The sequence below is a fragment of the Xenia sp. Carnegie-2017 genome, unplaced genomic scaffold (genome assembly GCF_021976095.1).
Source record: "Xenia sp. Carnegie-2017 unplaced genomic scaffold, XeniaSp_v1 HiC_scaffold_25, whole genome shotgun sequence".
Taxonomy (NCBI): domain Eukaryota; kingdom Metazoa; phylum Cnidaria; class Anthozoa; order Malacalcyonacea; family Xeniidae; genus Xenia; species Xenia sp. Carnegie-2017.
Window position 1 is genome coordinate 4,478,286 of NW_025813488.1, and position 25,605 is coordinate 4,503,890.

At 34.2% G+C, this 25,605-nt stretch overlaps 2 protein-coding genes across 6 annotated transcripts; one reads left to right on the forward strand and one right to left on the reverse strand.

Annotated features, from left to right (window-relative positions):
- Positions 1-100: 100 nt before the first annotated feature.
- LOC124453480 (ABC transporter G family member 28-like) lies at positions 101-25,605 on the forward strand (the record flags this gene model as incomplete). Its single annotated transcript, XM_047004294.1, has 14 exons — positions 101-299; positions 678-890; positions 1,135-1,208; positions 1,901-2,118; positions 2,195-2,512; positions 2,717-2,854; positions 2,928-3,011; positions 3,237-3,347; positions 3,457-3,510; positions 3,731-3,796; positions 24,284-24,315; positions 24,529-24,641; positions 24,944-25,318; positions 25,472-25,605. Coding segments are annotated over exons 4-14 (1,524 nt in total), but the record flags the coding sequence as incomplete, so codon positions are not given.
- Positions 16,553-20,049, reverse strand: LOC124453724 (ABC transporter G family member 28-like). Of its 5 annotated transcripts, none has more exons than XM_047004572.1 (8): positions 19,912-20,049; positions 19,586-19,698; positions 18,911-19,285; positions 18,516-18,757; positions 18,006-18,118; positions 17,713-17,837; positions 17,330-17,473; positions 16,553-17,050 (listed from the first exon to the last, which is right to left on the reverse strand). In XM_047004572.1, exons 1-8 carry the CDS (start codon positions 19,956-19,958, stop codon positions 16,923-16,925), a joined length of 1,287 nt encoding a protein of 428 aa, XP_046860528.1. In that variant the 5' UTR covers positions 19,959-20,049; the 3' UTR covers positions 16,553-16,922. The 5 variants fall into 5 exon arrangements, with proteins under 5 accessions (XP_046860528.1, XP_046860529.1, XP_046860527.1 ...); XM_047004573.1 differs by lacking the exon at positions 19,912-20,049 and adding an exon at positions 19,859-19,911; XM_047004571.1 differs by lacking the exon at positions 19,912-20,049 and having other exon boundaries at positions 18,516-18,754; positions 19,586-19,852.

Sequence of the window (25,605 nt, forward strand, 5' to 3'; positions counted from 1 at the left end):
ATAAGAAATCTATGGGTGCATCATTTAATATTTATACTTAACATCAGTCTATTTACCCCACGCAATGTATTTTGGTAATTCTTTTATCTGTAGGCAAATTATCGCCCACCAGAAATGATTATTCTTCGTCTTTGATGCGTCAGGAATGATAGAAATGTTAATTTCTACAAGCTTGATGACGCAGATTATTTGTGGTAGTTAACTAGTAAATATGGCAGTTTTTCTTTCCATGATTTCTATATGTTTTATCATTGTTCTGTGCATTTCGCCTGGTGAAAATAAAGATCCGTTGTGCGGTGGTAATTTTCCTTTTTTTTTTATTTATTTTGGTACAAAGGAATTAGTAATTGGTATCTAAAGGACTTTTGAGTCATTTCAATTGAGTCGTTTCAATTTGTGGATGGTCTGGACCCTGGATAGAGCTCTGTCTCTTCCGCTTGCATTTCAGAAACCACTGAAACGACTCGATGGACTACTAGAGAACCAGACTTTAGTTTAGGTCTTCCGAACTAACCTAAGTGATTAGCATCTACAAACATGCAGCGGTACTCCAGGGATCAAACCATTCACTTTAGGATATAGTATTGCTAACTTTCTTACCCCACTAATCCAATGCTCTAATCTTGTTCGTATTTGATTTGGTACATCCTATACAAGAAACTTTTTCTATATTTCAGTCAGTCTTACAATACCGACCGGGGAATGTTGCTCTAGGGAGTTTGCACGGTACTGTTGCTCCGGTATATCTGTTTGTGTTGATGGAGAAGAGAATAGCACCGTAGAAAAGGTCGTTTTTGAAAATAATCCTTGTTTGACTCCATGGAATTCGAGCGCTTGTGTAGCTGGTTTTTATACAACAAATGGTGTTGATGTTTTATCTTGCCCTCCCGGTACGTTTTGTTATTATTCTAGCATGCCTTTTCTTTGTTTTTTATAAGAAAGTCTGTACACAGTACACCTGGAAAGTCCAATATTTTTTTTCTTCAGGTGCTCAATAAAAAAACTCACGTCATATTTGACTGTAAATTACATATTATGCACTGTTATGTACAGTTGTTTACAGTTCTGACTTCTGTACAATATATGTCTCCTGAGTTCTGAAATGATTTAAATCTATACCTTTGAAAAATTTAGGATATTTTTGCCAACAAGGCTTGGCATGCCTAAAACCTTGTCCATCGGGTGCTTATTGTGTTCAAAATATTCTTGTGAGTATTTTCAGATTTTTATTGAGCTCATACTATTATATTATTAATTTATTATATATTGCATTATTTAAGATTGTACAAGGACTGTTCTTGTTCTCTGTTGTTCATTCATCACTACCTACACTGACACACGTTATCTTAGTTTATATTTTAGGTAGTGTAAAGACTGTTCTTGTTCTCAGGTGTTCATTCATCACTACCTACACTGACACACGTTATCTTAGTTTATATTTTAGGTAGTGTAAAGACTGTTCTTGTTCTCAGGTGTTCATTCATCACTACCTACACTGACACACTTTATCTTGTCTTAGTTTATATTTTAGGTAGTGTAAAGACTGTTCTTGTTCTCAGGTGTTCATTCATCACTACCTACACTGACACACGTTATCTTGTCTTAGTTTATATTTTAGGTAGTGTAAAGACTGTTCTTGTTCTCTATTGTTCATTCATCACTACCTACACTGACACACTTTATCTTGTCTTAGTTTATATTTTACGTAGTGTAAAGACTGTTATCGTTCTCTGTTGTTCATTCATCACTACCTACACTAACACATGTTATCTTAGTTTGTATTTTAGGTAGTGCATAGAATATTCTTGTTCTCTGTTCTCTCATAAAAAACACCAATAAAATTTCACGTATGTAAAAAATAAAAATCTTTCATTTACTCACTGTTAAAATCTCATTTTAGGAAACCAACTCTAGTAATTGTAATCAATATGAAAACTGCTGTTTACCTGCCAACACTCCACCTATATTAAATGAATTTACAAATGCTCTTGCTTGTCCTGGTCAATATTACCCTCAACGATGTCTAGAAGGTTTTTATTGTCCAAACACAACAACCCAATATTTATGTCCATCAGGTCATTTCTGTCGACAAGGAGTCAACATCCTGTGAAATGTCCAGTTAGTTTATTATGTCTTTTATTCTTATGGTTTCTTTTAGTGCATTTTGTTGAAAATTTGATTTCTTCAATTTCAGGTTATAAGCTCATGTGTTAGTGGGGAGAAATCACCAAACACTCTCTACATTGGTCTCATCTTGAACAGTGTATTGCTTTCAACATTCTTTATTATCTTGTTCTATTTCAACAATCGACGACACTTCAAATTTTATTTTGCTCTTTACATACGAAGTATTAGGAACAAACATACTCCGAGTCAAAGATACAACATATCTGATGGCCTTAGGCTTGCCATTGATAGGCTTCCAAAAATCGGATTGCAGGATAATATAATGGTTGCAAAGAAGGATGGTTATAATATAAGTTTTGAAAAACTGCGTTTAACATTAACTTCAGTAAGTTTGTATGTTTTCTGATATTCTCATTTCTTGTGTTCTCATCACTGAGATTTAGTTTTTGGTGTTTAAATTGTATTCATGTCCTTGTACACCGATTCATATAGACTTCACAATTTTAACAATAGGAAGACATTTGTTTTGGTACATAATTAGGGTATTGTTATGCTTTGATTTGATATTTATTTTATTTCATTTATTGAGGGTGAAAACAAGGGTAAAGTCTTGCTTCATGGAGTAACTGGAGAAATTAGGGCTGGTGAGATCACGGCTGTCCTTGGACCTTCAGGTGCTGGGAAAACATCTTTCTTGAATGTCCTTTGTGGAAAAGCATATTATGGTGTAAGGAATTTTGATTGTTTAGAGAAAATGCAGAGATATATCCACATATTTATATCTTTTATTCTATGTGTAGCAAGCCAATGGTACTGTTCGTATAAATGGCAAAATGGTGTCTGGATTTCAAGATTATAAATACCTCACAGGATTTGTGCCACAGGTTTTCTTTTAGCTAATGTGTGGGGTGGTGTTATTTGAAATCTTCTGTTCCAAAACTCTGATCTATTCTACTCAAATCTAATATAATCTAATATCTAATCTACTTTGATCTATTATTTACTACGTAGCCTTTGATAAAATTTGTCTGATGTCATTATTGCTGATACTTTCATCAATTGAAGATGTTCTTTTCCCAAACTTTGATGGTTCGCATCAAATTGTTTAGGAAGACATTATGCATCGATCTTTGACAGTTTGGGAAGTACTGTATTACAATGCTCTTCTTCGTCTTCCTCCACCTTCTGATTGGAAAGTATATGAAAATACTGTAAAACAGGTTAATTTAATTAACTTTGTTCTTTATTTTGTAATGTTGTATTAACTTTACTGTATATCTTTTTTTCTATTTTTTCTCTGGCATAATCCTTCATTCTCTTATCTCATAGACAATGTCATTATTGGGCATCAAAAACGTGGCCAATCAAATCATTGGAGACGAGGTTGTAATTTTTCATCGTGAAAATTCTTTTTAATTTGTTACGTGAATGTTAATTAACCGATGTCTATTATTATTAAAGCCAAGTGTTTAAACAGCACATTTCATAATTTATGGGATTCAATATGAAAAACGAATGAATAGAAATCAAACAGACAAACTTCGCTGTCTTTAGAGCAGAAAAACACATAGAATTGACCATACGTGTTTCGAAATTTGATTAGGAAACACGTGGAATTTCTGGAGGTCAGAGAAGACGTGTAAATATTGGAATGGAGCTGGTCGCAGATCCAACTGTTGAAGTCATGATGGTGGTAGCGAATAAATTAGACTATTTAGGTAATATAATTCTAGTTTGATATAAGTTCACCATTCTGTTACATGTGCTCGACCCGACTGACTCGACTCAATATATAATAGCATGCAGTAAAAATTAACATAGGAATGTTCACGTGTCTATAAGGAAATATCAATTTACAATGTTTAACTTAACACCCCCACTTAAACATTAGTTTCTTTAGCTACAAATAAATGTATTACATTGGTAAACAAAGCATAATCTAAAATTATTTACAAGATCTGTTACCAAAAACAGTAGACATAAAAGTTTTTAATTTTTGTGCAGATATTGGTTTAGTGAACATATCTGATATATTATCACTTGACATAACATATTTTACATTTATTAGACCCTTTTGTATTTCTTGCCTAATAAAATGATAGCGAATATCAATATGTTTGGACCGTGTCTGTTGCTCGTGGGTTTACCGAGAACTTCCATCACACTGTCCTCCTTTTGGTTATTTTCATCTGAGAGCTTCAGTGTTTCTTCGAAACCTCTCAGCGCGACTTTGAATTCGCTAAACGTTTGTTCCTTGTCTTTCTGTGTCACAACCGGAAAAAATACACAAAGTTGCACATGCACAAAACGATGATTCACTACAACTATGTTCCAGTAATTTTTTAACAGTTAAAACTACAACGCATGTCACGACAATGAAATGATTACGGTTCAATGTTACTGCACTTACAACAAAGTACGATAAAAATACGATACAATGTTTTTTATTTATGATTAACTAACGTCGTGGGTTCATCGAGAAAGAGTATAGTTGGTGTTAAGTTAAACATTGTAAATTGATATTTCCTTATAGACACGTGAACATTCCTATGTTAATTTTTACTGCATGCTATTATATATTGAGTCGAGTCAGTCGGGTCGAGCACATGTAACAGAATGGTGAACTTATATCAAACTAGAATTATATTACCTAAATAGTCTAATTTATTCGCTACCACCATCATGACTTCAACAGGTTATGGGCCCAGGTCTGTTACCAAAAACAGTAGACATAAAAGTTTTTAATTTTTGTGCAGATATTGGTTTAGTGAACATATCTGATATATTATCACTTGACATAACATATTTTACATTTATTAGACCCTTTTGTATTTCTTGCCTAATAAAATGATAGCGAATATCAATATGTTTGGACCGTTGATGTTGCACAGGGTTTTTGGCTAGAGCTATCGCACCTTGATTGTCACAAAACAAACTAACAGGATTTGAGGATTCTATTGGAAAGTCTTTTAAAAGTTGCAAGAGAAATTTCGCCTCTTGAATAGCAGAACTTAATGACATGTATTCTGCCTCACATGTGGATAAAGCAACAGTAGGCTGTTTTTTACTTTTCCATGAAATCAAGGGACCAGTTTTATTTAGTTGGAAACCATATCCCGTTATACTTCGTCTATCCTCTGAGGAACCCCAATCAGCATCACAATAACCCATTAGAGACAGAGGCTGTTGAGATTTTCTGAAGACAAGCCCTTTTTCTGACGTACCTTTTAAGTAACGTAAAACATGCTTTGCAGTGTTCATGTCAGATGCTGTAGGAGCAGACAGATGCTGAGACAGCTTAGTCACACTATAGCATAAATCAGGTCTAGTTGATGTCATTACATACACTAAACTTCCTACTATTTCTCTGTAGAGCTTGTTATTTACTAGTGGTGATTCTTCAGATTTCATTTTATTAGAACTCATCTCACATGGTGAAGATCTAGGTTTACAATTTTGCATGTTAAACTTAGCTAGAATCTTCTCGATATACTTTGATTGACTCATTATTATCTCATTTTTCTCACAGGTAAATTCTATACCTAGAAACCAAGAGAGGACGCCCAGGTCTTTCATTTTAAAACGACTACTAAGTTTCTGCTTTACCTCTGCTAAGCACTCTGCACTACTTGATGCTATTATTATGTCATCTACCCAAATGATTAGAATTGTCACTGAAGTATCAGTTACCTTGACATATACACAATTATCAGACTCAGATCGACTAAAACCTTCACTTTTTAGGTAAGAGTCCAGTAAATTGTTCCAATTACGACCACTCTGTTTTAATCCATAGAGAGATTTCTTAAGTTTAAGCACAAGATTTTCTCCATTATTTCCCTTTTTAACAAAACCGTCAGGTTGTTCAACAGAGCGGTTGTCAATGGAAATAGAATCATTGTATTTGGCTTTTAGTTTTTTAAACAAAAAGTTTTTAACGCTGTTAGGATAACCGTTCCAAGACATGTAAAATTTGATTATTTCAATTTGATTGTTGAAAAGTGTTTTATTGCTACAAATTTTGAAGGCACGTTGGTAAAGAGATTTTACCCATGCAATTTTACGATGAAAAGGTTCGAAGCTAGAGAAATGTGAGTACTGACCAGTGTGGGTGTCTTTTCGGTAAATGTCAGTTCCGTCAACCGAAATTTTATATCTAGAAAGTGAATTATGCCATCGTGAAATGTATCAACTGTGAATGTGAGATTGGCATCAAAACTATTAAATTTCGATAAGACATCGGAAATATTGGAGGGTTTAATCAAAACAAGCGTGTCATCAACGTAACGGTTGTAGAATTTTATTGTGCCATCATTAATGAGATCGGAAACTATTAATTTTTCAAATTCGGTTAAAATTATATTAGCAAGGACAGGTCCTAACGAGGAACCCATAGAAACGCCGTCTTTTTGGGTGTAAATGGTGTTATTAAAAGAAAAGGCAGTTTTGTTGCAGCAATCTAATATGAGTTTTTAATGTAGACTTTTAAAGTTGTTGAAATTATGTGTTCATCGTAAATACGGTCTAAAATGATTTTGACTGTGCGAGACAATGGAACGTTGGTAAAAGGGATTCAACGTCGAATGAAACAAATTGATAGCCTTCAGCGAACAGATGTTTAGGAATGTTATAAATATTAGTTACTGCGTCAAAAGAGTCAGAAAGGGAGAAGGAATTTAGAGTGAGAGGATACAGTAGGGAAGATAAAAATTTGCCAACGTTGTAGTGAGGAGTGTTAGTAGTGTCAATTATTGGTCTGAATTTTGGTAAAGTATCATATTTCTTGTGTGTCTTTGGTAAACCATGTCCTCTACCAAATTGTGCTGTAACAGGTTTAAGAGAGTCAAATTGTTCGTCAGTAATTTCACCACGTTTGTTAAGTTTACGAAGGTAGTCTTGAAGAGAATGAAGTCTGGTTAGTGTCGGGTCGTGATTTTAATCATCATTCTGTCTGAGGATGACTTTGAAATAAAGTCGAAAATTCACAGTTTACTTCTCGTCTTGTTTTGATTCATATTTTGCAATCTCAAGATGTCTTGCTTCTTCGGAATTTGTTTTGTATTATACTTCTTTAAATTGTCGGCTGGTCATGGTTTTTGAACACACCGACTGTTCTGGTTGTTTGTACCATGTAAGTGACCAAACTCCTACCTTTTACGTTGTTCTCACTTGACGAGTAAGCAGGATAAACTGAAACCAATGTATGACAATTTGAATACTTCCAATTGATCCACATGTTCATTCATTGCACTTAATTTGAAAACCTGGCAATAAAAAAGTGATATGTATACTCAGTAAAACCTCAGACAAATAGAAACTAACCATAAACAACGATAACAGCTTTGATTTAGCATGCATAGGCCATTTGGCCTTGAAATTTGCGGAGACTGGTGGTAATCGTTATTATTGACAGCTCAACTATACGATTACTAGAAGCATTATTAAATTCAAAGAGGTCTAAAATCTATCGGGTTTAAGGACTTTTCGATACACTGTCAATAACATGACTCGAGCGTCACATATGAAACATGCGTCAGATCAGCATTGATGGTGGTAGTTTTCGTACCATGAAAAAAACTGTCCAAGTAATAAAGCTAACCTGCATAATTACGCTATGTATATTTTGAAGAAATTATATTTAATATCACGACAAGCGCGTGACAAATAAATTGCACAGCTGTTGAAAATTTTCAGTTAAACTCCATGAAGAATAACTATAAATAATTTCTGGAATTTGGGCAGTACTATAAACTCTATAAAATTACAAACAAAAAAATAGTGAAAATTCTTTAAAATAGAATAGAACAGTGAAGTAGAAAATAAATAAATGAAAATTCTATAGTAAATATTCTATAAACTTTTATTCAAGATGTAATACATGTTTGTCTTTGAAAAAATTAAGTGAAATGTAAAGCAACACGAGAGGTGTACATAGAAGTTACAAGAAATATGTTATTTCAATGAGAGAAGGGAGAAATATGCACTAATTTTTCGAACAGAAATGCGATACTTTAATTCAGCGAATATATTAAAGCATAGTTTTAGGGTTTTAGTCAGATGTCAATGGCAAGCAGAATAAGACAGCTAGAGATCGTCAATCATCCATACAGCAAATAAAATAACGTATTTTTGTCAAGTTATCGGCAAGGTAAGTTTATACATCAAAATATAAATTCACATATTGCACTTTCATCCGTTTGAGGATTTTATTGTGTTTATACTTAATGAGTGTCTACGTGTAAGCTCTGTGAAGTTCAAAAATGCCATAACACGTCATCAAATTTATGAAAAAAAAAGCGAATTCATCCACTGCACGAATAACAAAAAGTTTAACAATTTAAGTGTTCGTATTTGCCGTACTTCCTTTGAAGAAAAAATAGCAGCTTACTTCATTGTAAGACGTAAAAAAATTGTTTAATTTTACCACTGCAAAGTTTGACTTGCATAAGTGAAAATGTTAGAAGCAATTGTATTTTTTCGCAATATACGGTGATGGGCAGTAGTATTTTAAATAAATTTCTTAGACGAAGTATATAGAACGAAGTTGCCTTCAAATGAATGAAATATCAAAAATACAATATATGAAAAGAAGTTTTGAATTTATATTTATTGTAAAGTTATCTTTATGTCTTAAATGACCTCTAAACTAACAGTTATTCGCCAGGGCATGTAAAAGCAAAATGTATTTATGTTACGATACAGATTAAGAAAAACGTAAAGTTCTTCAGCAAATTTACACGAAATAAGCATTAAACGCATTACGAAATAAGGAAAAATTCGCCATTATACTTAGAACAAAATTCCCTTTCAACAGAATATAAATTTTAGCTGTACACAGACAAGCCAGTCAAGTGACTTCATCACGAAAATAAACTAAGCTTTTAATCTCTAGCAAAAACCTGTCTTCACGGAAAGAAAAATTATAAAGATATGAAAAATAAACGATTTTCTTACCTATTACAGTATACTGCTCAGAATACAAATAGTGCAATGACCCTGTTTGTACATTAATGAGCAATAAACGTTGCACTGCCAACTTCTATATAGAAATCGGTTTAAGCACTGTTGTCGCCCAAAAACATTTTATAAGTACACGTTTTCACAAATTTACCGATCAAATTCAAAAAAATCTAACGCCAAACATAGCTCGAGATAGAATTGTACAAATCATCAGGATAAATTATTATCACGAAACGCATTCAAAATTCCAAAATGGCGGTATTGTAAAACATGAATAAATGAAAAACCATCAAAGGTCACAAACGCACGAGCGGCACAATACAGTATGTATATCTTTTGTTGTGTACTCGAATTTTAAATTTGTATTTTGTGGTGCATATACGAAAACAATGGTTTGGTACACACCATTGTTCATTTGCTATTTTGGATAGTCTTTGATAGTTAACTTATCGATCTTCAGGTAGTCGAGCTGAAGCAAAAAAAAAAACGCGAATTTTGAGCCATTCAGCAGTGTACATTTTACCTCTTCTTTTAAAGTTAAAACAATAATTCAGCAGCTGAGATTTATGCTAATGAAGCTTCCGATTCTAAATTTTCAATTTTCTTTCCACAACACCTTTTCGGTATTTCCAAAATCGATTATTTGTTTTAACATTTTTTTAACACTACGATACTTAAATTTAGTAGACTGTGGTCCATTGGTTTACAAGCTAGACGTTGCATTTCTAAATAGAAAGAAACGTACGTGTGTTTGAATAAATGTAAGGAAATAGCGATTCAATAAAGCAATTTGCAAGACATCTTTCACTTATACCATTGATGAGACATTCCGAAAACATAAAGATATAAAGCAAAGCTGTTTCCGGAGAAACATCCTTTGTAACCCCTTTTTAAAACCTTTTAAAAAATAATGACTTTCACGTGACAGTTTTATAAAACAACGAGAATAGAAACCATGCTTTTATTCATATTCATTCTCAATAGATCCACGGCCTACGATGTCAATGTCAATGTAATACATTCCACAGTTTTGCACATTTCATGAAAGATAGGAGTATTAGATATATTATATATTTGTTTACAAAAATAAATAGTTGAACTGATACCAAGTGATAGATTAAAACTACGTACGACTTAAGAATTCGAGTTTGATTTCAAAATTCATAATAACGGCAAAATAAAGCGATAGCTTGTCATAATAGCTAACATAACAAATTTTATTGACCAAGTCCATTAACAAATGTACTCAATAATTAACAATTTCACAGTTGGCATTGTGCAGATCTATAGCCCATACCTTTTTTACATTTCAATCTATAGCCTTATCACATAAAAACTATATCGTAATAAAAACAACAAAATCTGGCCACACTGGTCAGAAGAAACATGTGTTACGACATTAAAACAACCTAAATGTACCAAAGAAAACAGAACAAAATGCGCTATTACTTTATCTTAGACCATAAATGAGAAGTAAAATAAGTCATGGCTTATTTAAGATAGCTGAACAAACATCAAGAATTTGTCAAGTGTTAAATACAACTTGTCGAATAGAAACAGTCTAGCACTTTCATCTGTTTTATATTTTGCATTGATTTCGCATACTTCCAAAAAATTTATCAACTTTATTCTATATTGCTATGGTGTGGTAACTTTATCGAAAAGTAGGACCATACATTCATTTCATCTTGTTTTTTTTAGACTTGTAAGAAAGGTCACTTTTTCTTTGACGTTAACTGAAGCCAACATACGCATATTTATTACAAAGCAAACAAATAACAGAATATACTATATCTTACAAATATTGCTTGACCTGTCAGCTCACATACATACAATCTTGATTTTTCTGTCTGATACGCAAACGGCAATAACGTGGGTAAGATAGAGGTTGTACAATATTTCGTTCATCTAGTTCATGACTACCTGATGGCTGTTCTTTCTAAATCTTATGAAGTTGCCATACACCTTTCCTTCCCATACATAGGCGTTTACATTGTATGTACAGTTGGAAAGTACTTATTAAGATCCAAATTAAATTAAGCACGTATAGGTATAAACTTAAATACATTTTCTCGCAACGAATGCAATACTCTGCTGCGCTAACTACGTTGTGCTAACTATGCATTGCGTCTTTTCAACAAAGATTATTTTATATACTGGAATGGCAAAGTTAAAAAAATGTTTAACCAACGAGTGGTTTTTTGATGGCAGTTCTAGGCAGGAGTGTCGGAAGGAGCACAAAAGTGAAGGGGGGGGGGTGAATTATGATTACAAATCTACAAAATGTTGCTAAATAAATGCCATTTTGAATTTAGCAACGCCGGTCGCCGGAACGCGCATATAATGAAGTAATGAAATAAAAGAACTACTAAAAGTTCCTGCGCGGTGTTTTACAAGTCCACTCAGCTGTATTGTTGATACATATGTTTCATAGTCAAAATAAAATATTAGTATAAACATTCTCTTTTTTAATATTTTTTCTATTTTAATGGAAATGGGGGTGGGGGTGGGCAATGCCCTCTGCTAAAAAAAGTGAGAGGGCGCAGGCCCACACTTCCGATGCTTCTGGTTCTAGGCCATAAATATTTGACTAAGAAGTGACTCAACTAAGTTCAAGAACGATTTTTTCTTAAATTAATTTTTTTCATAAAATAAAATGAATAGTTAAAATTAAAGCAAAATTAAATTTTAACTACTAACAAGTTCAACACAAAAATAAGTTTCAGTTAACTTTAAGACATACCTTTCGACCAATAAACTTAAAACAAAAGAGAGCTAAAGTATCAAAACTCATAGCAATATTTTCTGTCCTAAAATTGAAACAACAATATTTTAAATCACAAGATAATTCTTAAAATTTTACTATTTTACATACTATAAATTTAGGACTTCATAAATTTTTAAGGAGCACAATGCTCATCTTTATGTACATTTACATTAAAAAGGAAATTAAAAATAACCATCTTCTTCATCCTTCATAACACAGAAGACGACAACATACATGTATCATAGAAAACAATACAGATTTCCTTTTACTCATTTTGATAAATGATCAATCATTGTTTTGATTCAAAAGTTACGGCAAGACTTTTCTTAAAAGTGAAGCATGATTATTTGGTATCAGTGCATAGCAAAAACAACTTTAGACTAAGGCCTACATAATTCCTAGCCTTAAAATTTGAGATCATCAAAAATCATGATTTAATTCATCAGTGAACAAAACTAAGTGGATTTTTTCAATCATATTAGGTAGGAAAATTGCATGTGTGTAAAATTTTAAAATGCCAAGCATTTTAAGTCAAGAAAATGACAATGCACATGGGCCCCTAGTTGCAGACATCTATATGATATTAAATGAGACTGAAATAGAAGAAATTTTTCAATTCCCATACTTGTGAATTGAGTGCAAATTCAAGAAAACAATCAAAAGGTTAAAAGCAGCAAAAGACACAGGGTAGTGTAAATACTTTCATTCAGTATCAAAGTCATCAGAAATGGAGCAACTTCTCTTTTTTAAAACACTAAACTATTTTACTCAGCTAGCAGTGGCTCTAAATTCTAAACTTTTTCTGAAATTAATAAATTGTTCTGTATGACAAAATAAATTCTTTAATGTTTTGTAGTGCTAAACACAATAAAATCTTTACCTAAAATGCCAAAATGCAGTTTTTGAGAGACTGAAGAAAAAAATTTGTAAATATCGTGGGGATCATTTTTAGGGCCCCGTAACAGCTGAAATGGCAAGGCCCTAAATTGGAGCCACTCAGAGCCAGTACAGTATATTTAGACTTTGGTAAAAAAACATACTATCTTTAAATGTTAGTTCAATGTATCCTTTCAACAATGTTTCCAATCGATTTAAAATTTTTATGACCATTTTTTTTCTTGTCAAGTACGAACATTGTTTTCTTTCTCTTCAATAAGAACAATTTAATTAAATCAAAGTTTCGTTTGATTTTTTACAATAAGAATTTATCTTAGAAATTACATACTGAATATGAAAATTTTAACCATATTTTAAAAATTGCACATTAATTACATATACTTACATCGTTCCTTAATTTAAAGTTTCACGGTCAAAAGTCTGCGTTATCCGTAATGTTTTCAGAACACGACGAGTTTGATTGACGAGTCGAAGACAAAACAAAACATTAAAAAAATAACAACAACTGTATCTGTAGAAATTCATTTTATTACAGTAACACTAAATTGTATAAGACGTTCGTCCTTCGTCATTTTATTTCAGAAATTCGTCTCTTCATTTTTGAAATTGAAAGTCTTAAAAATCGAGTTGGTCAGCGGACTTTACTAAACATTTGCTTACAAGCCTCACATTTTGTGTCAGTAATTTTGAAAACTCTGGCATTAACCCACTTCATTTCTGCATTTTATTGAATTTTTGTTTCTTAGTTATTGCTTTTTTCGTCTTCGTGTTCGGGTTTTCAAACAAATGACTGTAGCTACATGTTTCTCTAAAAGACACCTAAGAATGGAGCTGTGAGCAGATTTCTCGCTCTCAGAAAGGGGAAAAAATTAAGCTCATATTTATGACAGTGATGGTTTGGATTGCGTTTGAAATCTAAAAATTAAAACCAGTCTTTTTCCGAAAATTTGTTTAGCTAAAGATTTCTAACAAAATTGTTGAAATTTTACACACACAGTGTAAAAGAAATTACTTAATATGGGCACACTAAAACCTTCGTATATAAAATACTAAATTGAAGGCTGTAACTCTGAATTTAATTTTTAGGAAAGTCCTACACGTGAAAGCAAACATATTGCCTTCAAAGAATTCACACAATGAATGAGGAAGATTATAAAATAACAAATACCGACACAACTCAAAAGAAGTTAGATGTTGGTATATTATCCAACGAAATAGAAAACCTGCCAAAAAAAGCAACTAAAGAAATCGAATTATTTGAAATAGGAGCTAAATCAAAAATTGATGATGTGCAGTTTTCACAATCTACAAAGTATTTACAAAGCACGTTTTATTCGAGTCAGTACCTCGATGCGCAAGCAACTGTCAACCCTGTCTTAGGATTTCAACCTCAAAATTACACGAGTTCTTTCTTTTATTCCCAAACGAGTCCTTACAACATGACTAATGCACCATTTGTAATAGACGGCTATCAAACCTGGTGCCACAATATACTTGCCTCACGTTCTCGCGACTCTCTACTCAGCCAACACAGAAGCAAAGTTTCAAATTTCCAAAATTTATACCCTACAACCGGGGAACCAAAGGTTCCAAAGTTAGTCCAGCAAGAAAGAGCAAACGAGTTTTGCATTCAAGAAGCAAGGTCTCCAAAAGTTCTATCTTCACAAGAACGCTGGAACGCTTTTACATTGAGGCGGGGACCGCAGGAGAGCCATCAGAAAGAAACATCGGGTCTAAAAACACCTGTGATTCATATGACACAGCCTCCAAGAAGTACATCCACAGAATTTAATCACAATAATGTGGTAACCAATTACAATCGACCAAGTGTAATAGTGATGCGGCAACCCAACAAGAGTCCAACAATATCCCAAGAAACGCAAGAAAATTTTGGGCATTTCTCTTCATATAACAAAACAAATTTCTCTAAAATGATGCAGCTCCCTCACAAGGGACATACATGGAGTATCAATTCCCAAGGTAATGTACTGTATAGAATATCACAATTTCATTGAAGTTATGTTTGTGAAATTTCTTTTTTTTAATATAACAAAAAAGCATAAGAATTTTTTAGAAATATTCGTTGATATCGAAATACAAGCTAGCATATTGTTTTCGATTATATTGAATAAAATTATATTGCAAAAAATTGATTTCATCTGCTATTGTTCCAGTTGAAAGGGAAGAGAGGATAACTTCTCAAGATCAAAATAGACGTAAACTTGTACTACAACTCACTCTGTCAACGTAGCAAGATGGTAAACGCTTAACCTAGAGTAATCTCAACATGTTACAATTATCTTGTAGAATTTTACGAAAGACAAAAATTCTTCCATTTCTAGTAGCAAAAAACTTCTTATTTCTAGACGAGAAGAAACCTTACAGATGCCGTTTATGTGACAAAGCTTTCAGCAAGTGCAGTGCCCTTATCATACATCACAGAGTGCACACCGGTGAAAAACCATACTGCTGTCCAGAATGCTTCAAGACCTTTTCCATATCCGGGAATCTACAACGTCACTTCCGTATACATACTCGCGAACGACCTCACGTTTGCCCTGAATGTTCACGAGCATTCAACAATCGAAGCCATTTGACAAGACACAGATCGAAACTTCATGCAGTCAAAGTCACAAGAACCTCAAAGTAGTGAAGAAATGCAATGGTGTCATATTAGAAACGTGTTAAACAAGTCATGACGAAAGCCGAAAAGACTTATCAAGGCTTCATTTGTTGCAACGAAAATATATTATGAATCGTGTTATCTTCACTTAATTAACCCAAAATTACTTGTAATATCTTTAGACATTTTCTTCATCGTTTATGAACTGATGAGAAATCAAACTTCACTTTAGCAGAAACTAGCTGATTATATATTATCAAATTAATTGAAATGAAATTGTTTTGTGTTAAAATTTTAAGTAGTTTTGTAGTCGCTTTAATTTGATCAACATTGGAAAAATGAAATGATTTTTGAAAGCTTGTCAAGTTCTGGTCTTTCATTTGTTTTTTTGTAAATTATTGGTATTCATTATAAATTCTCATTCGCATCACAGTGCAATTGAGCATTCATAAATTTAAAAAATCGCATTAAAAAACGTTGTCAAGTTGAAAATCCCAGTGTTCATTATAAGGGGCGAGTTATGGTTCTCATTCAAAATGAATAAACTGAAAGCATTTCTCCTTTTACAAATGTATTTTCTCTCTATTCAACACTCTCACCATGAAGATCTGACTGAAAAACTCCAAAACTGACCAAAAAACTAGGGATCGAAGGAAAGTGTAAAGTTTTAAAAAACAATGCCTTTAAAAGCACACTTCATTGTTTATTCTGCTACTATACATTACTAACTTAAAATAGAATAAATTACTTCTAGATATAATATTACGTGTAGTCGTGTATTGATTGGTTTATTGATGTTAAAGATGATTGCTCAGTGAAAACATAGCGCTTTGTCGAGTCGTGTATTCATTGGTTTATTGATGTTAAAGATGATTGCTCAGTGAAAACATAGCGCTTTGTGGAGTCGTGTATTGATTGGTTTATTGATGTTAAAGATGATTGCTCAGTGAAAACATAGCGCTTTGTGGAGTCGTGTATTGATTGGTTTATTGATGTTAAAGATGATTGCTCAGTGAAAACATAGCGCTTTGTGTTAGGCATGGCACCATTCAAAGGATCGCCCGCTTATACCATGATGCTTTGCTGATTATTTTATACAGAAATGTAAAGAAAAAATGGCACCGTTCACCAATTTGTATCACGTCTTCGAGGATAAGTTAAAAATTTTCACAATCATGTTTGTAATGGTTAAATATTTAAACAAAAGGTTTACAAGTAAGGTATCGTATCCACAGACACTTAATTCGTTCAATGATACAAAACTAAGCAATTGACAGTAATTTCACTGGCCAATTGTTATTGTTATATGGCATGATTAAAAGCAGTGTTGTTTCACTCGTTATGTCAAAAGTTTGTATAACAAAGTCATTTTAAGATTATACATTAAGCCACCAATACTTCACTTCTGTTGTCCTCGTTTCGTAAATAAAAGCAGAAACAATGCTATAATTCTATAGGCAAAACCCATGGATACAAGCACTACAATAGCCGTGTTGTAGGTGTGTAAATCATAATGGTTGTCCCTTTGTACACGACTTATAATGTCGCTTAGTACAGCAGAATGTTCTTTGCTTCTATTTCAAATATAGCCTCGGCAACCCAACGTGAAAAGGACAAATTGTAAAAAATAGTTGCAATAACTGTGTCGTCCAGTTTACATAACTCAGGAGAACCACCTTTATTAAACAAAATATCGCATTGTTCGACTGACTCAAAAAAAAAAAAACAAGTACAGTTACGATACGTCAATTTTAAGACAGACTAATCGAAAATCTGCCGTTGATTGGTGAATTTTCAAGACAGTATATGATAATTTTTCGAGGGAGTTGGAGGAAGTGTGTTGTAGCTAGTTATTCACAATACTTCGACAACGTGACTAAATTATTACCAAGAAATAACAACCTCCCTCCCTCGACTTTCAAAAAGGCAAAAATCTTAGACTAACCCAGACTAACCTGATAACAAAGCCATAATGACGACGGTTACAATGGCAGCCATTTGTGAATTTCTCGGAGTCATAATCAAAGACAAGACATAACCAAGCCCAGAAAGACAAAACCACGAACACAAAAATACGAAATAGTGAGAGGAGAACGGTGCTAAAAATATTACATTCATTTCACATTTTACGTTGTTTCCATTTTTATACAGATTCATTTTTACAAGTTTTGATAAATTGACTGTGTGTAAAAAGCGTATAATGCGTAGGGGTCTTCAATGTACAGTTTATCCACTTGCCCTTATCTCTCGATCATTTTAACATATATGTGATGTTGATAAACATTGGGGTCATTGAAAATTGTACTTACGTAAGCAGTGGTTGATGTAGCAAACTTACCCAAGAAAGCTGCGATGGAATAATAAAGGCTAAGATACACAGCTGGTGATACCAAGAGAATAGGAATGTAGGCTATGTTTACAGCTAGGTAGTAACTAACACGATTGATACCCGAAGCACTTTCCCTGTAACACATAGAGATAACATGTGTCATAACATGAGTCTACAAATTGAATTTATTCTTGATTAAAATTTCATAAAGTACTATACAGAGCCCTAAAGCACATTTAAAAAGAACATAACGGTTGAGTACATAAACTTGACCCCCCACTGTTGTGTAAAGGTAAATATACCTCCAAAACACAATTCTATGAACTCCAAAACATCTGAGAGCAGCGTAAACACCGACTAAACCAACAACGATATTCCCAAAGTTTGTACTCTCGGGGACATTGTGTACTTCAACCTATACAAGGAAGGATAGTAAGGTACACGGAATTACCTCCAAAAAACCACCCTATTTTGGCCAAAACGTCTTGCCGAGGCAACGACTGCACCTAATCCTGATATTATATCCCCCAAGACAGTGCTCTCGTGAACGTCGTATATATATACCTATAGAGAGTGAAAAACATCTTTCTATAGATTGCATTAGCAGTAAAAAAGTTTCTACACATATACCATAAATGGAAATTCCGGGGGGAGACAGAGGAGCATGGTGAGTGTTGATTTCAATCAAGACGATTAAAATTAAAACATTTTAAGATATTTAATGTTACGAGAGCAACAAAAAAGAAGACGTAACTTTCATTACAATCTTATATGATACGTCATAAAAAAAGATAACAAAAAAGCGTCTTCACCTCTCGGAACAGAAGACCCAAAGCAGCGCCAGCAATCATCATTAAAGCCTGGTCCAGCAGTAGAGTGCGACACATGCGCAATTGAAGTGTTAACTCACGTCTAAAAAAAACCCAAAACTGGCGGAAAAACCCTGGTCGTTTCTTTGACAGCTTTTCGGACATGCTTTTGTTGTCCTGGCAGCAGGCCTCGACTTGACTATTCGCCTCAGATTCACTATGGTGAGTTTTTAAAAAACCATCTACTAGAAAATGAACAAAGTAACAAAATTTACGGAGTAAGAGCCTACATTTATGTGATTATATTTGCAAAGGCATTTCTTTTCATTTAGCTATAAAACCGTACGAGTCCAACTCGCCAAGATGTTAATTTCTAGAGTGTACATTATTTAACCTACCATCTAGTGATTCAAATCTTGTGTTCTTCGGATGAGTAAGTGTCTGAGAACATGCAGAATTGGTGGAAAAGCTAGAACTCCGGGTTTGGCCCCCGTCATTTATGATGTCCACTTGAGACATATCTTTTGAAACAACATTACATTTCCTATCTTCCTCAGAGCCTTCATGTCGGTCCCACTCTTCAATAAGATTTATATGTACATCATGTTCGTTCTTAACTTCGCCAGCGATCACATCCATATAGAAATCAGCGGGGTTGACGTAAGGAGGCATAGGAAACCCAATTCTGGAAAAGTAAGCCTCAGCTTCATCTACAGGACCAGAATATACAGTTCTACCACCTTGGCCAAGAAACAGAACCTTGTCAAACATTGCTAAAATAAATGATAGTTCATTTAATGTCTTTGATGAAATAAGTAATACAGTTGAAACATCCTTGTGTGTTCTATTGAACTTTATAGTCTAGTGTCATCATCATAAAACATTTTAACTTCATTATTAAAATTTCCTGTCAAATGTTTCCATCAGGAGCGAGTCTTTATATACACCAGTCTAGTGTCTTTATTAGGAGTAATCTGTCGTTGAATTTTTTTGTTTTTTCTTCTTCATTTACGAAGTATTTAGACCGTCGTTAAGTAGACCGTCGTTACGTAGAATGTCGTTTGATGATTTACCTAGAATTTCAAATCTTGGTTGATGGATGACACAACAAATGGTCATGTTGGTTTTGGCAGCAAGAGTTTTTAACGCCGTCACCAAAACCAAGCTTGATGCACTGTCCAAACCTCTGTAAAAATATACGATAAACAGCATGAAAAAATACACAAAGTTGCACATGCACAAAACGATGATTCACTACAACTATGTTCCAGTAATTTTTTAACAGTTAAAACTACAACGCATGTCACGACAATGAAATGATTACGGTTCAATGTTACTGCACTTACAACAAAGTACGATAAAAATACGATACAATGTTTTTTATTTATGATTAACTAACGTCGTGGGTTCATCGAGAAAGAGTATAGTTGGTGTTAAGTTAAACATTGTAAATTGATATTTCCTTATAGACACGTGAACATTCCTATGTTAATTTTTACTGCATGCTATTATATATTGAGTCGAGTCAGTCGGGTCGAGCACATAGTCTAATTTATTCGCTACCACCATCATGACTTCAACAGGTTATGGGCCCAGCAACAGCCGCCTAATTTTCGATGGTGACGAGAGAAAGTATGAGTTATGGGAAATAAAATTCCTTGGGTATTTAAGACTCAAGAAGCTGAGTAAAACAATCCTGTCATCATTGCCTGCCGACGCTGGACCAACACAAAGAGAAGAAGACGCTGTGAAAAATGCCGATGCCTATGCTGAACTGATACAACTATTAGACGATAGAAGTTTATCTCTCATCATTCGTGACGCCGCTAACGATGGAAGGAAAGCTTTGGCCATCTTACGCGAGCACTATCTTTCGAAAGGCAAACCACGTGTGATAACGTTATATACAGAATTAACCTCGCTAAAGAAGTCAAGTGATGAAACAGTTACGGATTATATGCTGCGAGCAGAAACGGCATCAACGTCTCTCAAATCTGCTGGTGAAACGATAAGCGATAGCTTGCTGATTGCCATGATTATCAAAGGATTGCCTTCTGAAAAATATAAAACGTTCTCGACGGTTGTGACACAGAAAGACAAGGAACAAACGTTTAGCGAATTCAAAGTCGCGCTGAGAGGTTTCGAAGAAACACTGAAGCTCTCAGATGAAAATAACCAAAAGGAGGACAGTGTGATGGAAGTTCTCGGTAAACCCACGAGCAACAGACACGGCAAAGGAAAAATCGTTTGTTACGGATGCGGAAAACCAGGACATAAAATATCAGAATGTCAGTCAAATAATCGTTGGTGTGATTTGTGCAAGAACAGCTCCCACAACACAGAAAAATGTCGCAAGAACAAGAAGAAAACGAGGAATAAGAACGATGCTACTAAATCAGTAAGAGATAATTATGTTAGTAACAATGACATCCATGAAGGTCATTCATATGCATTCAATGTCAACGTGGATATAACGAGCGCTGACTATGTTAACCATGTACTTGTAGACTGTGGGGCAACTACACACATAGTTCATGACATGAGCAAATTTATTAGGTTCGACACAAATTTCATTCCTGAAAGGCATTTCATTGAGTTAGCAGATGGAAAAAGGTCAAATAAGGTTGCACAAAGAAGGGCGATGCGGAGATTGAAATTAGTGATAATGATGGTGTAATGCATAAGGCTCTTCTTAAGGATGCTTTGTATGTCCCATCCTATAAACAAGACATTCTCTCTGTACATGCTGCAGTTAGTAAAGGTGCCACTGTTACTTTCGCCAGATTGTGCTAAATTAGTTAGCCCAAATGGGAAAGAATTTCCAATTGAGAGAAAAGGAAAGTTATATTATTTGAATAGTGTAATCTCATCTAGCATGGCTAAGCAAAATGGCAAAACAAAATCTTTAAAGGAATGGCATGACATCTTAGGGCACTGCAACCTAAATGATATTATTGCTTTAGAAAATGTGGTTGATGGCATGAAAATAGACAAGAAGGAAGAATTTGACTGTAAAACTTGTGTAGAAGGAAAAATGACTCAGAGCAGAAGTAGAAAACCGGATAGGCGTGCAAATGCAATTCTAGAACTAGTCCATTGTGATTTAGCAGGTCCAATAGATCCTGTAGCCAGAAATGATTATCGATATGCACTAGCTTTTGTAGATGATTATTCGGGACTAACTATGATATATTTTCTAGTGAATAAGTCTGACACTATTAAGGCAACTGAAAAATTTTTAGCTGATATTACTCCATATGGCAAGGTAAAACATTAGGAGCGACAACGGAACAGAATTCACTTCACAAGAATTTCAGAATCTTTTGGTCAAACATAGTATTAAACATGAAAAATCAGCCCCCTATTCACCCCATCAAAATGGGACTGTAGAACGAAATTGGAGGTCACTGTTTGACATGGCCAGATGCATGCTTTTACAATCCAAATTACAAAAAACATTTTGGGTTTATGCTGTTATGACCGCAGCACATAAGGAACCGTTGTTTCAATCATAGGATTAAGAAAACACCGTTTGAAGCCTTTACTGGACACAAGCCAAATATTCAAAACATGCATATTTTGGCACTATTTGCTATGCATACAAACAAGAAAAGAAAAGTTAGATGCAAAAGCGGAACAAGGTGTATTTGTAGGCTATGATAAGGGAAGTCCAGCCTATCTCATTTATTTTCCAAGCACTCAAGCTATTAAGCGTTGCGAAATGGAAGATTTTCCGACAAATTTAATGTTGAAAGTGATGTACCAAAGACTGAAGTAATGATTGATGAACCAGTACTTGTGAGTATGCCTGCAAGCACAACTGAATACAATATAGTTAATGAAAATCCTCCAGTTGAAGTAAACGAAAATGAGCTAAACACATCCACTGAACAACCACACGTAAATAGATATCCAAGACGTGAGCATACAAAACCTAGATATTTAGAGCAATATGTTGATGGAAGTGAGATTGAGGAAAACAATGTAAATTTCACTATTGACTACTGCTATAGAGCTGTAGATGCTCCTAAGTCTTATGAAGAAGCAATGGCTTCTAATGACTCTAAGAAATGGCAACAGGCCATGGAAGAGGAAATCAAAGCTTTAAAAGAAAATGAGACATTTGAACCAGCAATTTTGCCAGAGAATAAGAATTCTGTGGGGGGAAAATGGGTGTATGCCATAAAAACTGCTCCAAATGGGGAAGAAAGATTTAAAGCTCGTTACGTAGCAAAGGGTATTCCCAAATCCCACATGTTGATTATCATGAAACTTTCTCACCAACGCCAGAATGACATCAGTAAGGATATTAATGCAATTAGCTGTACAATATAATCTAACTGTACACCAAATGGACGTTACAACTGCATTCCTTAATGCCCCCATAGATTGTGATATTTATGTTGAACAACCTGACGGTTTTGTTAAAAAGGGAAATAATGGAGAAAATCTTGTGCTTAAACTTAAGAAATCTCTCTATGGATTAAAACAGAGTGGTCGTAATTGGAACAATTTACTGGACTCTTACCTAAAAAGTGAAGGTTTTAGTCGATCTGAGTCTGATAATTGTGTATATGTCAAGGTAACTGATACTTCAGTGACAATTCTAATCATTTGGGTAGATGACATAATAATAGCATCAAGTAGTGCAGAGTGCTTAGCAGAGGTAAAGCAGAAACTTAGTAGTCGTTTTAAAATGAAAGACCTGGGCCCTCTCTTGGTTTCTAGGTATAGAATTTACCTGTGAGAAAAATGAGATAATAATGAGTCAATCAAAGTATATCGAGAAGATTCTAGCTAAGTTTAACATGCAAAATTGTAAACCTAGATCTTCACCATGTGAGATGAGTTCTAATAAAATGAAATCTGAAGAATCACCACTAGTAAATAACAAGCTCTACAGAGAAATAGTAGGAAGTTTAGTGTATGTAATGACATCAACTAGACCTGATTTATGCTATAGTGTGACTAAGCTGTCTCAGCATCTGTCTGCTCCTACAGCATCTGACATGAACACTGCAAAGCATGTTTTACGTTACTTAAAAGGTACGTCAGAAAAAGGGCTTGTCTTCAGAAAATCTCAACAGCCTCTGTCTCTAATGGGTTATTGTGATGCTGATTGGGGTTCCTCAGAGGATAGACGAAGTATAACGGGATATGGTTTCCAACTAAATAAAACTGGTCCCTTGATTTCATGGAAAAGTAAAAACAGCCTACTGTTGCTTTATCCACATGTGAGGCAGAATACATGTCATTAAGTTCTGCTATTCAAGAGGCGAAATTTCTCTTGCAACTTTTAAAAGACTTTCCAATAGAATCCTCAAATCCTGTTAGTTTGTTTTGTGACAATCAAGGTGCGATAGCTCTAGCCAAAAACCCTGTGCAACATCAACGGTCCAAACATATTGATATTCGCTATCATTTTATTAGGCAAGAAATACAAAAGGGTCTAATAAATGTAAAATATGTTATGTCAAGTGATAATATATCAGATATGTTCACTAAACCAATATCTGCACAAAATTAAAACTTTTATGTCTACTGTTTTGGTAACAGACCTGGGCCCATAACCTGTTGAAGTCATGATGGTGGTAGCGAATAAATTAGACTATTTAGGTAATATAATTCTAGTTTGATATAAGTTCACCATTCTGTTACATGTGCTCGACCCGACTGACTCGACTCAATATATAATAGCATGCAGTAAAAATTAACATAGGAATGTTCACGTGTCTATAAGGAAATATCAATTTACAATGTTTAACTTAACACCAACTATACTCTTTCTCGATGAACCCACGACGTTAGTTAATCATAAATAAAAAACATTGTATCGTATTTTTATCGTACTTTGTTGTAAGTGCAGTAACATTGAACCGTAATCATTTCATTGTCGTGACATGCGTTGTAGTTTTAACTGTTAAAAAATTACTGGAACATAGTTGTAGTGAATCATCGTTTTGTGCATGTGCAACTTTGTGTATTTTTTCATGCTGTTTATCGTATATTTTTACAGAGGTTTGGACAGTGCATCAAGCTTGGTTTTGGTGACGGCGTTAAAAACTCTTGCTGCCAAAACCAACATGACCATTTGTTGTGTCATCCATCAACCAAGATTTGAAATTCTAGGTAAATCATCAAACGACATTCTACGTAACGACGGTCTACTTAACGACGGTCTAAATACTTCGTAAATGAAGAAGAAAAAACAAAAAAATTCAACGACAGATTACTCCTAATAAAGACACTAGACTGGTGTATATAAAGACTCGCTCCTGATGGAAACATTTGACAGGAAATTTTTAATAATGAAGTTAAAATGTTTTATGATGATGACACTAGACTATAAAGTTCAATAGAACACACAAGGATGTTTCAACTGTATTACTTATTTCATCAAAGACATTAAATGAACTATCATTTATTTTTAGCAATGTTTGACAAGGTTCTGTTTCTTGGCCAAGGTGGTAGAACTGTATATTCTGGTCCTGTAGATGAAGCTGAGGCTTACTTTTCCAGAATTGGGTTTCCTATGCCTCCTTACGTCAACCCCGCTGATTTCTATATGGATGTGATCGCTGGCGAAGTTAAGAACGAACATGATGTACATATAAATCTTATTGAAGAGTGGGACCGACATGAAGGCTCTGAGGAAGATAGGAAATGTAATGTTGTTTCAAAAGATATGTCTCAAGTGGACATCATAAATGACGGGGGCCAAACCCGGAGTTCTAGCTTTTCCACCAATTCTGCATGTTCTCAGACACTTACTCATCCGAAGAACACAAGATTTGAATCACTAGATGGTAGGTTAAATAATGTACACTCTAGAAATTAACATCTTGGCGAGTTGGACTCGTACGGTTTTATAGCTAAATGAAAAGAAATGCCTTTGCAAATATAATCACATAAATGTAGGCTCTTACTCCGTAAATTTTGTTACTTTGTTCATTTTCTAGTAGATGGTTTTTTAAAAACTCACCATAGTGAATCTGAGGCGAATAGTCAAGTCGAGGCCTGCTGCCAGGACAACAAAAGCATGTCCGAAAAGCTGTCAAAGAAACGACCAGGGTTTTTCCGCCAGTTTTGGGTT

Bases quoted from the DNA above. Each gene is read 5' to 3' on its own strand.
- LOC124453724 (XM_047004568.1), bottom strand. From the start codon at position 19,748: ATGTGCAACTTTGTGTATTTTTTCATGCTGTTTATCGTATATTTTTAC. The intron at 17,838-18,005 runs GTATATTTACCT...TATGTGTTACAG, and splicing joins CATAGAATTGTGTTTTGGAG to GGAAAGTGCTTCGGGTATCA. The intron at 17,051-17,329 runs GTTAGTCTGGGT...TGTTTAATAAAG, and splicing joins CATTATGGCTTTGTTATCAG to GTGGTTCTCCTGAGTTATGT.